Source organism: Elgaria multicarinata, chromosome 1 (assembly GCF_023053635.1).
Source record: "Elgaria multicarinata webbii isolate HBS135686 ecotype San Diego chromosome 1, rElgMul1.1.pri, whole genome shotgun sequence".
In the NCBI taxonomy this organism is placed as follows: Eukaryota; Metazoa; Chordata; class Lepidosauria; order Squamata; family Anguidae; genus Elgaria; species Elgaria multicarinata.
In genome coordinates, this window is record NC_086171.1 from 20,607,074 (window position 1) to 20,624,608 (window position 17,535).

Genomic DNA, 17,535 nt, shown 5'->3' on the forward strand with positions numbered 1-17,535 from the left:
TAGATCAACCTTCCTTGGCCTAGTACAGTCCAGATGTTTTGGATGACAACTTCTAAGATTCCTAATCATTGGACATGCTGGGTGGGACTGATGGAAGTTGAAAACCACAACATCTGGAAAGGCTGTTCTAGGGAATAAGGAACAGATGTTGTTAATTAGCCTATGGTTCTGGTCCTGTGCTTATGCTCGGATTCATCTACACCAGATGACCACATGGCAAGGCAAAGCTGGGCTAGTGGTTGTATCACCTTGGAGTAACGTGCTCCAATAAAGGATGAAGATGGACAGAGGCCATCTGATTCCCCCTAGAACCAGTCCACCCCTCCTAAGGGCCAAACTGAAGGGGTGTGTGTGCTTATTTTCCTTTCTGTGGCCTACTGTCTAGCATGCTCCCTCTGCAGTTGGGCAGGTATGGTGGAGCAGAAGTATGGACATGGCCCAAACAGAAAAAATGCATTGCCAAAAAACAGAACAAAAGGGGGTGTGTGTGGGAAGGGGGCATAAAATTTGCATGTGCTAATTTGCTTGCATAGATGCACATTTAGAAATAATTGCTGTGATTTAAGTAGAACCAAGTCATCTCACCATGAATTGTGGAACATTCTTTGGACATTGGAGCGCTGTGCCTGTTCAGTCCGCTGACCAGGTGCTGAGTGTAGATGGGCAACTTCAAAGCCCCTGCACTAGGCTTTACTTTCATGGAAATATCATATGGTTTAATACGTTTTTTAGCTGTGTATATTATTAATTGTTTTATATTGTAGAGTTGATTTTATCTGTACGCTGCCCTGAGGTCTTAATGATATGGGACGGGATACAAATCTTTTAATAAATAAATAAATAAAACTTGGGGAACACTGAGCTGCTTGAATATACTATCTTTTCAATTTCTGTATTATTGGAAAAGCACTGTGCTTACATTTGGGATTTGGCCTAAGGAAGAAGAAGAAGAACATCTAACAACCTGATCTAACAGAAGTTCATCATTTTTGTTTCCCCTTTGTTGAATTATAGATTAGAGGTTTCTTGGGGTAGAGATTATCCTCTTACGGAGCAATCATATGAAGATAGTCAGCAGCCTCCAAAGCTGGAGGCTGCCAAGTATCCAGTGCAAGGCAGCCAGAACATGGAGGTAATCCTTGCCTCTGTGCTCCAGTTGCACTGCATTTTGGGTAGATTTTGCCCATTTAGCCCTGCATTTTCACTAGATTTTACCCATCTAGCCATGGTGCTTATGAGCGGGAGGGAAGGAGGCTGGGGGCATACATAGGGTGCTGTGTAACAGCTTCCTCAGTCTCTTGCCCTCCTTGGGACTGCCCTTTCCACACTCCATTTCTGAGCATGGACATTTAGCTGGCACAGACAGAACCACATCAACTTTGAGGTAGAGGGAGATTGGGGAGTGTAATTTCTGGGCTCTGAAGTCAGAGCCCTGATTCCAACCTTGGATCTGAGAAATCGAACAATGTTGTCTGTTCCCTTAAACTTTGTAAAGCAACAGACACATTGATGGCACTGCATCTGATATGTATCTGATATGTGTGTGTATGATGGATTTGACTATTATATGTGTGTAAATAATTAAATTTCCCCCTTTATCTTATATCACATTTTGTCCCCACCCCATTATTCAACCATTTTTGCTGCATCTCACGAGTATAGGCTTGCACCCTAAATGTAAGGCAAGAAGTTTGCAAGAAGAAGCTTCTGATCTGTGGGATTTCCCCACCCCACTTGCCTTTCTGTGCCACTTAAGAAAAAGTGAAGCCTCTCTGTTCCTGATAAGGGTAATAGCACATCCAGGGACAGAAGTAGTGGCATGTAGGCCACTGTGCTGGCGCTAAAAACAAGGCAAACATGCTGAACTTTAGTTGTAAGTTATTTCACATAGACACAGTTTCTCTTGGACATCTGAAATATTTGTCTGGCCATGTAGCCACAGCACAGACCATCAGGCAAGACATCAGTACAGCCCAATCTCGTTAGATCAATAGATTGCATGTCCTGAGTTCATAAAGAAGGAGAAGATTAAAAACTACGAAGCGACGAGCATTAAATGTCATGAGTACATGATATTATAAGAGGAGACACAATCAGTGCACAATCAGTTATACTAGCCCTTAGCAGAACATTAAACATGGACATTTTAGAATGTAAGCAGAACATTAAACACAGATGTAGCATCGGCTACAGATGTTGGCTTGGATCCACACTTACGCATACTCAGTGTGGATCCATTCAAACCAATGGGACCAATCAGTCATGGCCAGTGTAAGTCACATTGATTGAACCATAGGCATCTGGTTGGTCACTGTACAAACAGAATGCTGGAATAGACTGGCCTTTGGTCTGATCCAGCATGGCTCTTATGTTCCTAACCTGTGCTAGTTTTATGCTGTTTGTGTTTTGAATCCTGAGTTTGTGCTGCAACCAAAATGTGAAAATGACATACTTTTTGGTTATGTGCTGCTACATACAAATGTGTATTCCTACATCAAATTTCTGAACTAAACAGTCCCAGATATTGTAACCTCTCTTTATAGGGGAGTAGCTCCAGCCCCTTGATAATTTTAGTTGCCCTTTTCTGTACTTTTCCAACTGTACAATAACCTTTTTTAGGCATTGCAACCAGAATGGTACACAAAATTCCAACTGTGAACATAAGAAGCACCCTGCTGGATCAGACCAAGGGTCCATCTAGTCCAGCACTCTGTTCACACAGTGGCCAAACAGCCATCGGCCAGGGATGAACAATGAGGACATGGTGCAACTACACCCCCCAACCCATGTTCCCCAGCAACTGGTGCACACAGGCTTACTGCCTCGAATACTGGAGATAGCACACAACCATCAGGGCTAGTAGCCATTGATAGCCTTCGCCTCCAGGAATTGATCCAACCCCCTTTTAAAGCCATCCAAATTGGTGGCCATCACTACATCTTGTGGTAGTGAGTTCCATAATTTAACTACACGCTGTGTGAAGAAGAACTTACTTTTATTTGTCCTGGATCTCCCACCAATCAGCTTCATTTTGAGAGAGGGAGAAAAATGTCGCCCTATCCACATTCTCCATACCATGCATAATTTTGTACACCTCTATCATGGCTCCCCTTAGCCTCCTTTTTTCCACGCTAAACTGTGGTTGCAGCATTAATTTGTAAAAGGGCAGTATGATAGTGGCAGTTTTATTTTTGATCCCATTTTTAATTGTGTGTCACATGGAATTTGCCTTTTTCAACACATTGGGTTGACATTTTCATGGAGCTGTATGCCACAATCCCAAGATCTCTTTCTTGGTCAGTTCCCACTAGCTCAGATCCCATCATCATATATATGAAGTTGTCTCCCCCCCCACCCCCGCCTCAATGTGCATCACTTTACACTTGTTTACATTGAACCGCATTTGCCACTGGCCTAGTCTTCCTTTTGGAGCTCTTCACACAATCACTTTTTGTTTTAACCACCCGAAATAATTTGGTGTCACCACCGAACTTGGCCACCTCATTGTTAATTCCTAATTCCAGATCTTTTATGAACAAGTTGGAAAGCACTGGCCCCAATGTCAGTGGGATCCCTCTGTGGGATTCCACTATTTACATCCCTTCAATGGGAGAAGTTACTATTTATTCCTACTCCCTGCTTTCTGTTCTTTAACCAGTCATTGATCCATTTGAGGACTTCTTCTCTTATTCCATGACTACTAAGTTCAGTGTCACAAGGAGTCTTTGGAGAGGGACTTTGTCAAAAGCCTTATGGAACTTCAAGTTAACAATGTCTACTAGTTCACCCCTTGGGAGTATTTATTGACACTCTCAAAGAACTCTAAAGAACTTTGCTGAAGCTATCCTGATTCTTTTTCATCAGGGCTTGTCCTTAAGTTTATGCTTAATAATTTTATTTTTAATAATGCTTACAACCAATTTACCCAGAAAAGACATTAAGCCAACCAGCCTGTAAGCAAATAAATATCTGATGTTTTAGTACACAGTTGTGGGTAGCAGCAGAAAACTCAGGATTTGTTGCACAAAACAGCACAAAACCAGCACAGAGTGTTGGCATAGGTTTGGAGTTGATATAAAATCTGGATTTTTAAGCATTCAGCAGGCCCAAACTAGGGGTGTGTCATTTTCATACTCTTGGTTAGGGGTGTGTCTCACTTTGGGACCAGATTGGGCCACATACCCTGCAGCAGCTGAAGTGCTTCAGTCTGATTTGGCCTGATGGCCAACCGCCTGCCCATCCACCCATCCACGGGACTTGCCTGAAAACCTCAGTGTGCACCAGCAAGCCACCTGCCCCCAAGAGAGTGGCTCTGAACTGCTGTAGATTTACATTGTAAATTATGGTGGCCAGAAAAGGCCATTTCTGAGTTGAATCGGGGCCATTTTGGAAGCTGTGAAACAGCCTCCGTGGCGTATTGGGTAGGGAGCTGAGCACAGCCCTACTTTGGGTGGTGGCACATACCTTGTGGATTTGTGGCACAAAACTCGCACAAAACGTCATGCATTCAGAGGTTATATAAGAACGTTGGCTTTTTTGAATTAAATAGGAATCCACATTTGATGCATCAGGACACACTTGTGGGGTTGCACAAAACCTAGGACGTGCGGCACAAAACTTTGGCATTGTTTGGAGGAGCTACTAGTTTGGGTGGTGGTGGTTTGTAATTAACAGAGCTGAAACGAACAGCCCAGAGTAATTACAAAAAATTAACAATCCCCACTATGGCCAGTCAAAAGTGCAACACGGTACCATTATCTCAAATGAATGAGTATATTGGAAAGTGAACATTATATGGATTAGGTGCATGCTACTGCAACAACAGCCACAGGCAGCACACCCCTGATTACATGAAGCTCTTTGTAGAACATTGAACTCAGAAATCACAGAGAAGATCAGCAGGTGTTTATGTGGTTTATAACCATTTAATCCAAAGCAGCTAGGAGACAGAGACAGACAGAGGGACCAGACCATGCAATAGACCCAAGTGCCAAGTCTTTCCCCACATCTATTCAGGCAACACTGCCACAGGACCCAACAACATCAGTCTCACCATCAAGGGCTCTTTCACCTGCATCCTTATATAATTTGTGTTACATCCCTGACTTTGGCCTTTGCTAGACCTGGTGGAAAATCCGGGGGAGAGGAGGGGAGACCTCGTGTTATGAATAACACGAGATCTCGCCCTTATTCACACGTGAACCACGATGAGCTCGGGAGGAGAGCCATTGCGGCAACCATTTCTTTCTTTTTTTTTACTTTTAAAGCGGCAGCAGCAGCACAGGAGCCAGGAATGGTAAGTAGGTTTTTTTTTTAAAAAAAAAAATCCCTTCTCCTTTCCCCCCATCTGCGATCTCCCCCCCAGCCCCGTTCTCCTTCCCCCTTGTCCACGATCTCCCCCCCGGTCCTGTTCTCCTTCCCTCACCCACCCGCCCGCCTGCCATGTCCGATGCCCCCTTGCCCAATCGCCCCCCTGCCTGCCATGCTCACCCAATCGCCCGACCGATCACCATGTCCGATCGCCCCCTGCCCGCCCCCCGCCATGACCGATCGCCCGCCTGCCCGCCATGTCCAATGCCCCCTCCGCCCCCCCGGCCACAATCTCCAATCCCCCCCAGCTGCGATCTCCCCACCCTGGCTCTGTTCTTCCCCCCATCTCTCCCTCCAGGTCAGCTCTTCCCCCAGGCCCCCATCTCTCCCCCCACGATTTCCCCCCCAGCCCGATGGGCACAGCGCTCCTATGGAGAGCTGTGCCGAGTGTGTGGCTTCTCCGAGCTACTCACGAGTAAGCCGCGTAGCCAGGAAAAGCCGTGGAACGGGCTAGACCTTCTACCACACCGGGCTCAGCCCAGTGCTGCGGAAATACCGGGCCACAACTGGTGCCGGTTATCCCGGGCCAAGGGAGGGCTTAGCCCAGGCTGACCCCGGGATCCCCTGTGAGTCATCTGGATGCACAGGGGTGAGCCCGGTTATCAGCCTGGGCTAAACCCTTGTCTAGCAACGGCCTTTGTCTATTGTTACGTTCTTAATAAACACATACACATTTTTCACCATGTTTTTCAACTGCACATTATCAGATTTTCAACTGAACATTTCCCCCACCCCCCAACTGCACATTTTGTGTCCAACTGCATGCTAAAAAACAAACCTGGAAAAGTGCACATTTCACACAGGAAAAATGTGCATTTCTGTGTGAATTTTTCAAAAGTGCAAATTTCCCCCCATTGACTAAAGCGTAAGAAATTAGCCTTCTCAATAAAACACCATCACAGTTTTAGGGCTTTGCTAGACCTGCTGGGATAAACCAGCAGGGAGGCGGGGCGACAGCGCGCTGACGTTAGTGCGCGCCGCCCGGGCTTCCAGACGCAGGACGCGCAGGGACGACGGAAGCCCTGCAGCGTTGGCCATTTTTTTTAAAGTTTAAAGGGGCCACGTGCGGGCCGAAGACTGCGGAGAAGGTAAGGGTTTTTTTTTAGTTAACCGCTCCTGATCACTTCCTGAACTTTCTCTCCCTCCGTGTCCCGTGTGTCGTCTCTCCTCCTTCTCCCTCCATGTGTGTGTGTGTGTCCTATGTCGTCTTCCCTCCGTGTGTGTGTGTCCCATGTGTCATCTCTCCTCCTTCTCCCTCCGTGTGTGTGTGTGTCGTCTCTCTTCCTTCTCCCTCCGTGTCTGTGTGTGTGTCCTGTGTTGTTTTCCCTCTGTGTGTGTGTCCCCCGTGTGTCGTCTCTCCTCCTTCTCCCTCCGTGTGTGTTGTCCTGTGTCGTCTTCCCTCTGTGTGTGTGTCCCCCGTGTGTCATCTCTCCTCCTTCTCCCTCCCTCCCTCCGTGTGTGTGTGTGTGTGTCCTGTGTCGTCTTCCCTCCGTGTGTGTGTGTCCCGTGTGTCGTCTCTCCTCCTTCCCCCTCCCGGGATCTCCCCCGGCCAATGGGCACAGCGCTCAGCGCTGTGGCCAGTCCGCGGCTTTTTGCGGCTACTCGCGAGTAAGCGAGTAGCCGCAAAAAGCCACGGAAGTCTCCAGACGTTCTGCAGCCCCGGCCTCAGGCCGGAGCTGCAGAAAAGGCGCGCCATAAGCGACTTTGCTTATGGCGCGTTAGAGGAGGCTTCAGTGCGGCCTAGGGCTGGATTCCCCTGTGCATCATGTGGAAGCACAGCAGGGAAACCAGCTCTCAAGGCCTCGTCTAGCAAGGCCCCTAGTTAACTTGCGAACCGTTCTGGAAAAGAATTCTACTCCTCACACTCACATTCAGGATTGCGAACACAAGATTTTTGGATGACGTACGAACATAAATGAAATCCTCACACAGCCCTAAAAATAAGTCATGTTGGAGAATAAATGATGTAGCCAGTACTTTCAAATCTTGAGTTCATCTGCTGCACAGAATCCAAGTCTCTCGGTCCGATAACTGCATTACACGTATTTTTATTTAAAGCAATGTTTATACTCAACATGTGTTAACTTGCCGCAGAATACTTAGGTTTATTATTCATGCAATTGTCATTTTAGAGATACATGGCCAGAGATCACATTAAATTTAGGATAGTTTAAATATAATATCATCAAAGTGCTCGGGAATCTCATTTTTGGGCCAGGTTTTTTTCTTTGCAGTTAAGCATTGCTGTGTTTTCTTTCTTTGCGAAATATGCTGTCAGCCTGCTTGTGTCCTGTTGTGGTCCGGAGGAGGAGACTGCAGGGCAAGCCATGCTGCTAGCGAGCAACTGGCTCCAACCAGCTCTTGGACTGGACTGAAGCCTTTTATGCCTTGATACCCAAAACCTGCCCCTCTGGCTCCGGCCCTTCCTACATAAGTAGAAGACTTTAAGAGGGCAGGGCAGGCCTCAGACCTGCAGCCTAGCACTCCTTTGTCTCTCCAAGAGCTCAGCCCAGGTATGAGTCCTGCGTTGTGGGTTTGTGGGTTGTGGGTTGTGAGGCCCTTGCAGGTGAGTATGCTATCTCCATGTCGGACGTAGACTCAGGGACAGCAGTCGTTGTTGTGGGACCAGGGGTCTCTGACTCAGGTTTCTCAGTTTCAGGGATCTCGGTAGATTTGGGCACTTCCGTTGACGCTACTGGTCCCTCATCCTCTGTGTCCATGTCTGGGTTTTCGCTGGTTTCCAGGATCATGTCACTTTGAGAATATGTTCCTGTGGGAAAGAATTAAAGCTGATTATTCATTTATTTACAATATTTATATATTGCTCCATATCTAAAATAGATTCTAGAACAGTGGACACAGGAATAAAACAGTGAAAAGACTAAAACAGCATATTCAAATGGTTCAATTTAAAATAGAGTACCCATAAAAACGGTGGCTGGTCATTTGAGGAATGCTTCCTGGAAAAGAGCTGTTTTGGGGAGGTGCTGAAAGCAGCACAGTGCTGCTGCCTGCCTAACCAAGAGGGGCAGGGAGTTCCAAAGTGAAGGGGCCGCCACACTAAAGGCTCTTCTCCTACTGGACTCTAGTCAGGCCATAGGTCCATGTGGAACCAAAAGGAACATGCCCTCCCATGACCTCAGTGACTGGGCAGAATGGAAAAGGAGAAGGCGCTTTCTCGGGTATCCTGGTCCAAAGTTGTTTAGGGCTTTGTACATTAGTGCCCAAACCTTAAACCTGGCCTGATAGCCAATAGGCAGCCAGTGCAGTTCCCTCAGCAAAGGAGTTACATGCTGAAAAGGGGCAGCTCCTGATAACAACTGAACAGCTGCATTCTGCACTGGCTCCAGCTTCTGGAGCAGCATTAAGGGCAGCCTCATCCTGTCCATCTTTTTCATTGTGTGGCGCAGAGCGGTAAAGCAGCAGTTTCTGCAGCTGAAACTCTCTCCACGGCCTGAGTTCAATCCCAGCGGAAGCTGGTTTCAGGCAGCCGGCTCGGGTTGACTCAGCCTTCCATCCTCCCGAGGTCGGTGAAATGAGTACCCAGTTAGCTGGGGGAAAGGTAATAACGGCCGGGGAAGGCAACAGCAAACCACCCCGCTATAAGGCCTGCCAAGAAAACGTCAGCGAAAGCTGGCGTCCCTCCAAGAGTCAGTAATGATTCAGTGCTTGCACGAGAGGTTCCTTTCCTTTTCCTATGTGGATCCCAGTACAATGTAACACTGAGCAATGTGCATGATTTAGGCAATGCTCCCCAACCTATTTGATCCAGAATGGCATAGTAAAGGACACTGGGAGAACTATATAGTTGATGAGCTGCAACCTGATGTCTCAGCTAAGGGGAGATGTGCACAGAAATTACTCCTAGACTAGTCTCTATGTTGCACTATACAAGTTGTATGATACAAACCTCAAATGCTTGTGAAATAACAAAAAGTAGAGCTAATTTTACTATACCAGAAATAGAAACCGCCCAGAGAGCTTCGGCTATGGGGCGGTATATAAATGTAACAAATAAATAAATAAATAAATAAATAATTTTTCCTAAACAAAATCCATAAAACAAAAATATTTCACCTGACAACAGTAGTAGTGATGTGTATGATAGAGTTCATTCTAAAATAATTCTTTCTTTCTTTCTTTTTTTTTTTACATTTTATGGGATGTGAAACTGAGGCAGGATCTACACTACTGCTTTAAAATGGTTTATAACAGACGTGACAACTGTTGGGGCCCAGGACACACTCCAGAAACAGTTTTCAAACTGCTTTCAAAGTGTCCTATCCTGCTTGGTGTAGTTCTGACCTACCACCCAATATATCATCTTCTTTGACTGCAGTGACACTCTGAAAATCACTTGCTACTGGAGGCCAAGGTTCATATCCAGCTATACTTTTCTTCCATTCCCGTTTTGACCACTTTGTGTAGCTAGCTAAGGATATTGTATTACCTTTCTTTTTTTCTGTCCGCTCACATTCATTGGCCCAATCGTCTATGAGGATGGGCAAAACCAGTTGCTCAAAATTTGATAGTGGACACACAGATGAGCAGCCAGGCAAAGTCTGGGGATACGGTTCTTTCGAAGTGTCATTCCGAAAATACATTTCAATGGTGTGCTCTCTGATTTGCAGAACCCAGGAAAAGAAGGGATGAGAAGGAGAAAAATCATCTTCAGAAATGCAATACTGAAATCGACAGGCCTTGACAGCAACAGTTATTGTAGAATCCAAAGCCAAACTAAATGTTTTGGTCATTATGCATAGTTTAGCTATGTGTGATAGGTTTCCTTGCACTGGTGTAAACACATGTGGACTCAATTTGGATTGGGACATGACAATCTGGGAAGGGGTGTGTGTTAAACTTTCCCTACGTCCTCCCCTCAAAACGGAAAAAAAGTTTCAAATGATATCTCCTGCCTTTCAAATGTAGATTCTATTGAATAAGAAAGTGAACAGCTCTTTAACCAACAGCTAAATTATATCCAGCATATTTGTATTGACAAAATAATAAAGCTGGTAATTTGAAACTCCGTAATTGGTGCTTATGGACTTTACCATACTCCTATACTATATGGCCACACGGATTTTCTAAAATCCATTTCGTCTGCATTTCGTGGATTGTCAGGTGCCTTTCATTCCTCGTCTACACATTGGCAGAATGGGATTTTTTTTCCAATTCCCCAAATTTGCACAAATTCACATTTTTCTATTTTACACATTTTTCTAAGTCTAAATTTGTGTAGAATTCCAGAAAGTAAAAACAAACAGACAAAAAACGGTCCACAGGGTTGCAGAATCAGCGTGAATGGGGAAATCTGGTTCGCTGAAGAATCTGTGGGTCAGATTGATAGAAATATGAATTGATTTGATTATGTTGTGGTTTCCCCTGCTGCTATCTCTAATATATATATATATATATATATAATGATGCTTTTCACTCTGAAAAAAATGTAAGATGTAAAATCGATAGATGAAAACTGGCATTTGGGAAGAAGGGAACATTGATTGCTGATGACACAATAAAATACTTGCCCATTGTTGTCTTGATACAATTCAAACATCTGGCAAGATGCATACGGAGGCAGTCTTCCATTGTAAGTATTGAGCGCCATCTGCAGGGCACCAAGCGTAGTGTCATGCTGCAAAAGGCCCAACAATATTAATTTACTATTGTGGAAGGAAAATCTGCTAAAAGTAGGCATTCATCATATTATTAGTTCCAACTCTTTTCACTGTAGAACATTGTTGTGTAAATCTGAGAATATGTAGTGTATCCTCTTCTTTCTTTACCCATTTTCCTCTGTAGGAAAGAAATGCTTCTATAAATGCACTGTAAAAATCTTATCTGGAAGCACCCTATATCAGAGGTCTGCAGCCTAAACACAGAGTCTTGTGTGTAGAAGGAAGGATTGTTTGAAGGATGCCCTCAGTGACACTCTGGCCTTGGAACTTTATGGTGTATAATCCCTATCTGCTCCAGTGAAATTTCTTTATTGCTGTGCTATTAATTTTGGAGTTCCTTTCTGGGATCTCCATGGGGTAACGGGAGATCAGATTGCTATCCAGTTCTTTTCTTCCTTCTCCCTGCCCTGGATGGGAAAAAAGCAGGAATGTGAGAGAGAAGGTAATGGCTGTACTGCAAACATTTCAAGTCTTTTCTATGTATGGCAGAGACTTAGGGCTCATCTACACAAAGCAGGATATTCCACTATGAAAGCCATATGAAAGTGGTATATAAAAAGCAGGAGCCACACTACTGCTTTATAACAGTATTGAAGTACACAGACAACTGTTGGGGCCCATTGACGCATACCATATACCGCTTTCATACCACTTTCATAGTGCAATATCCTGCTTGGTATAGATGTGTCCTGGGCCCCAACAGTTGTCAGTGCACTTCAGTATCACTATAAAGCAGTAGTGTAGATCCTGTAGTGCACTTAAATAATGCTATAAAGTAGGGCTGTGCTCCGCTTCTCTTCGGTTCGGAGAAGCAGTAGAGAGGCGGCCTGATTGGCCTCCGAAAAAGGCGGAGGCGAAGAGAGTCGGGGGGCTGCGGATCGAGGCGAAGAGGATCGCCTCAATCTGGAGCTCCGGACGCAGGTAAGTGGGGGGGGGGAGGGGGACTCATCTGGTGCCACCGGTGCCGCCGCAGTCCCTGCAGTGACAGCGATGGAGCCAGGTAAGGGGGCAGGGAGGAGGGAGGCTTACCTGTGTCTCTTGTGTGCTTCAATTGAGGCCCCAGTTGAAGCCGGAAGTGAAGGCCGAGGCCTCTTCCGGCTTCAAGCTGGGGCCTCTATTGAAGCCCGCAATGGATGCTGGTAAGGGGGCGGGGGGGTTGGTCTACCTGGCACCACCATCGCTGCCATCCATGCGGCGGCGGCAGAGCCAGGTAAGGAAGCAGGGAGGAGGGAGGCTTACCTGCGTCTGTCACGGGCTTCAATTGAGGCCCCGGTTGAAGCTGGAAGTGAAGACCGAGGACTCTTCTGGCTTCAAGCCGGGGCCCACGACAGATGCAGGTAAGCGGGTGGGGGGGTGTTGGTCTATGTGGTGCCGCCGTCCATGCGGCAGCGGCAGTGGCAGAGCCAGGTAAGGGTGCAGGAAGGAGAGAGGCTTATCTGCATCCATCGCGGGCGTCAATTGAGGTCCCGGTTGAAGCCGGAAGTGAAGGCCGAGGTCTCTTCTGGCTTCAAGCCGAGGCCGCAGTTGAAGCCCGTGACGACAAACACAGGTACGGGGGTGGGTAGCTTTCCTGGCGCCATCACTGGTGTTGCTGTCCATGTGGCGGCGGCGGCGGCAAAGCCAGATCTCGTTCCATCTCATGGAGCGGATCGGAGGACAGGCGGATCAGCCCGAAGCAGATTTTCCAGATAGGGCCATGGAGTGGTTTGGGGGGTCCATGCACAGCCCTACTATAAAGCAGGAGTGTGGCTCCTGCCTTTTATATACCACTTTCATACTGCTTTCATAGTGGAATATCTTGCTTTGTGTAGATGAGCCCTTAAAGTGGACAAATGAAACCTGAGACCCAAAGAAATTATCTTGTACAACACACACACACAGACACACACACACACAGACATTGTGTGTGTGTATTTTAAGTGATCTCTCTCATGGAGTTCATGTGGAGCTAATATGCTATGCTGTGCCCTCTGTGAAGGAAGAACAAAATACAGCCCTATGAGGAGTGCCAGAGTGAATTCGGAATAACATGCATTCCCCTTGGAATCTCCCAATGAAGCAGAAGGCTCTGGAACTGCAATTGGCTTTCCACTCTATCAAAATCATTTGACTTTTATGTGTGCATCTTGCTATGGTGCGTCCCACGGCTGGCTCCAATTTGGGGGTGGGGGGCAACACACCATCCCTGCACCCATCCCTCAGTGATTCTGCCTTCTCACTGCTATTGCCCCCATCTCCTGTTGCTCCTCCTCTTTACCATTGCTCCCACCTGCTTACTTGGCAGACAGAGGGCCTTGCTAGACCTGCCGGCTTACGCCGGCAGGGAGGCGGGGCCGAGGTGCGCTAACGTTAGCGCGCCTCCCCCAGGCTTCCACCCACATGACGCGCAGGGACGTCGAGTCCCTGTGGCGTCTGCCATTTTTGTTGTTGTTGTTAAAGGGGCTGGGTGCGGCCCGAAGACGGCGGACTGGTAAGTCCGTTTTTTGGGGGTTATTTTTACGGGGGGGGGAGGATGGCAGGGTGGGTGGCATGGGGGCAGGGCGGGTGCGATCGCGCCACGTGCCGCCCGAGCAAGCAGGCGAGCGGCGCTTGCCTGGGCAATGCCTGGCATGGGGCGGCATTGCCTGGGCAAGCGCCGCTCGCCTGCTTGCTCGGGCGGCGCGCGGCGCAATCGCACCCGCCCTGCCCCCGTGCCACCCACCCTGCCATCCTTCGCCCTCCCCTCTCTTCCCCCCCCCCCCCGGGCCGATGGGCACAGCGCCTGTGAGTAAGCGAGTAGCCGCAAAAAGCCATGGAAGTCCCTAGCCATTCCCCAGCCCTGGCCTGAGGCCGGAGCTGGGGAAAAGGCGCGCCATAAGCGAATTCGCTTATGGCGCATTGGAGGAGGCCTCAGTGCGGCCTGCCTCTGGATTCCCCTGTGCGTCATCTGGACGCACAGCAGGGAAACCGGGTCGGAAGGCGCGCTAAGGCCTCGTCTAGCAAGGCCCAGAGTCCCATCTAGCAAGAATGCAGTGGTGTCTACAGCTCTTTCTTCTTACCCTCACTTTTGTCTGGGTCAAAATGAGAAGTAGATGAACGAGGAGGTTGCAGTGGTGAAGAATAGGAGCAAGTCCAAGGAATATCTGTCAGCGGGGCCCTCCTGGGCATGGGCCCTTGGCAGGAGAGCAACCATGCCTAGCCTTGACACCAGCACTGAAATCTGTCCACACCAGTGGGAATGCCAGGGCTGCCAGGGCTGAAGCTGTTTGTAGCTTAGCACACTTTCACTGTAGCCTTTGCAGTGAGCACCATTTTATCATCCAGGGTTTTGTTTTTTTGTTCTTTAAATCACTTTTCATTATTATTAAAACACTTTTCTGGCTGGATATGACACTATAATATCATAACGTAGTGATGTTAAAGTAAAAAAAGAAGGGGGGAAAAGAATAAAAAAGCGCTCACTAGTCTCTGACAAAATGGTCGTGATGGAAGGTTATTTAATTATTATTTTTAGAAGTAGTTTTATTGTATTTTTGTGTTAGAGCACTATAAGCCTGCAACAGAAAACAAACAAACAAACAAACAACAACAACATTTTGCTGTCAACATTGGGCAGTATCCAACACTGACAGTATTTGCTGTCAACATTGGGCAGTATCCAACACTGTTATTCCATTAGCGCAGATAATATTGCTGTAGTGGAAACTAGGTTCTGAACTATGCACAAGAAGAGAGTCCAGCTAAAGTGATGTTTGAGTAAATGCAGTTATGCGTTACGCCTATGGCTGCATGTAACAGGCAACTGCTTGCGCAACAGAAAGTTTTCGCGGAGCTCCACAAGTACTTTTTGAGCTTGCAGAACGACAGCAAGAGATATTGCCCATTCTAATCCACGCTACAGCGTTTTAGCATCCCAGGGTTTTAAACTTCAGAATCCCAAACAGATTTAAGCTGCTTAAATCCCATTAGCATGAGCAACCTGACTATACACATGTCTGCAGTCAAAGCTTTGAAGAAAAAGATACTCACTGCAGAATAGATTAGCATTTTCCTCTTCTTTGGAAAGTGAGCAGCTTTTGAGAGACTGCTTAGAATAGATTTCACAAGGAGACCTTAATGGAGGTGGAAAACTGTGTCAATATTGGTGAACAAGAATATTACAGGGTGAATAAGACTGCAATCCTATACCTACTTACTTGAGAGTAAGCCCCATTGAGCTCAATGGGACTTCGTTCTGTGTACCCATATACACGATTGCCCCATAAATAGTGTTAAAGCTTAGGCAGTAATACATCAAATGTTGGGTTTTTCATACAGGATAGCATTGAAATGAGGAAAAAATAATCAGTTCAAGATAATAATGAAAGGCAAGGTTAAGCATATGCTTAACTGTCACATTGAAATAAATGGGGTTTACAAACTGCTAGAGCAGTTTTCTGACTGACATCGAACCATTTAACTCACCCTGTGAGAATGGCAACTTTATCCTTCCTCAGGACATAGGAAAGAAACACACAGACCACTCATGTAAGGATGTATGAGAATTTAATTTCTGTTTGCCTATTATGTAAAGATGTCCCGTTTGCAGTCCTGAACAGGTGCAGGAGTGGGGGAGGTTCAAAGAATTTTTGCAAATTCACAAATTTGCGATCGTTCGAAAAATGCATTTTAAATAAAAATGTGTAGTTTAAAATGCACTTAAAAAAAAGTTAAGCATTTTCATGTTTTGTTCAATGGGTAAAAGTGCACACATTTAAAAAATTTACACAGAAATGTGCAATTTTCCCCAATGGATGCTGGTGGCTCCAGTTTCAGTGGGGTAGTGATTCCATTCTGGGTTGTAGTAAGAAGCAGCCAGAACTCAAAAGGAACTATCCAAGGTACCAAATCATATCTTCTGCATCATTTGAGCTTGATGATCTATAAACCTGACATTGACTACAATAAAACAGCACCACCAAAAATAGATTCAAAATATAAAGATGTGTTCCATTAACTCACAGCACTGCTAATTAAAATTCTCCTGCACTGATTAAAATTGGGCTGCCCTGATTAACCAGCTAAAGCAAAGTTAATCAATGAATCAATTAAACCAATTACAAGATCAAGCCTAATATTTTCTGGTGCTATTTCAGCTAGAGTATATTGTACAAAAAGAATTGCCAGTCAATTTAATGCAGCATTCCCCAACCTGGTGCCCTCTAAATGGGTTAAACTGTAACTCTCCTCATCCCTGGCCATTGGCCATGCTGGCCGGGGCTGATGGGAGATGTAACCCAAAACATCTGGAGGGCACCAGCTTGGGGAAGGTGGTCATAATGCCTTTCTGGAAACATCTTAGTTACCTCCTTGCAGACGTGCTTTCTCTTCTCTTTTGTAAACGCCAAATAGGCTTGATAAAGATAACTCAGTTAGCTCTGACAGCTTGCTCCTTACTTCTTTGGTAGCCCAGGGAGGGAGGGTATAATTGTGAATAGACTAAAATAAAAAGAAACACGGATTTTATTATCTTGAGAACTTTTCAACTCCACTTTCTCTTCCCGCATTTGGTTATCAGGGGCTTTGCTAGACCTACCTTGGAATCCGTGCAGGAGGAGGGGCGACGCCACTCTACAAGTAGCGCTGGCCGTCGCTCCTTTCCACACGTCAGAGGTGACGGAGAAAGGAAAGCCCCGTCGCATCCGCCATTTTAGTTGTAGTTTTAAAGGGGAAGGATGCGCACGGAAGCTCATGCGATCAGGTAAGCATGTTGTTTTTTAAAAATAAGCGTTTCCCCGTTCCCCCCTGCCCCATCTCCCCCCTCCAGCTCTGAGCTTCCCCCTGCCCAATCTTGCCCCTGGCTCCGATCACCCCCCTTCACTTGCCGATTCCCGCTCCCCGCAATCTCCATGTCCCCCCGCTGCTGCAATCTCCATTTCCCCCCATCTCCCCTGAGCTCTGTTTCTCTCCCCTGGGCTCCGTTCCCCCCCGATCTCCCCCCCTAGCCCTGATGGCTGCAGCGCTCCTAGGGAGTGCTCCGCACTGTCTGCCGCTTGTCCCGGCTACTCATGAGTAATTGCGGTAACCGGGAAAAGTGGCAGAATGGGCTACATGCCCGTGGGAAAAACCGTGGGAAAAACCGTGGGAAAAACCGGGCCACAAGTGGTGCTGGTTAGCCCGGGGTCAGGGCGGTTTGAGCCCTGCCTGGGCCCGGGATCCCCTGTGCGTCATCTGGATGCACAGTGGGGAGCCTGGGCCTTGCACCGGGCTAACCCGTCGTCTAGCAAGCCCCTTGGTGGTGGTGGTGGTGGTGGTGGGTAGTTGCACTGAACAAACACAAAAGCATCCCAACAGTCCACTGCTCTGCAGGCGTAATGCTCCCAATGACCAGAGGGAGTACTGAAGCTTCCAAACCTAGCAGGGCCCTATCTGACCTTATGCAACATTTATTTATTTATTTATTACATTTCTATACCACCCAGCTAAGCCCGGAGCAGTAGTTATGTAAGGCCAGATAGGGCCTTAT

At 46.9% G+C, this 17,535-nt stretch overlaps 1 protein-coding gene across 1 annotated transcript in view; it reads right to left on the reverse strand.

Moving 5' to 3' along the window:
* Positions 1-7,576: 7,576 nt before the first annotated feature.
* Positions 7,577-17,535, reverse strand: part of LOC134397773 (prostatic acid phosphatase-like) — a 31,359-nt gene continuing 21,400 nt past the window's right edge. Inside the window, exons 7-11 of the mRNA XM_063124729.1 lie at positions 16,376-16,508; positions 15,060-15,142; positions 10,898-11,008; positions 9,821-9,986; positions 7,577-8,140 (exon numbers count right to left, since the gene is read on the reverse strand). Of these exons, the coding sequence (XP_062980799.1) occupies positions 7,875-8,140; positions 9,821-9,986; positions 10,898-11,008; positions 15,060-15,142; positions 16,376-16,508 (759 nt within the window). The 3' untranslated portion in view covers positions 7,577-7,874. The remainder of the gene's footprint in view (positions 8,141-9,820; positions 9,987-10,897; positions 11,009-15,059; positions 15,143-16,375; positions 16,509-17,535) is intronic.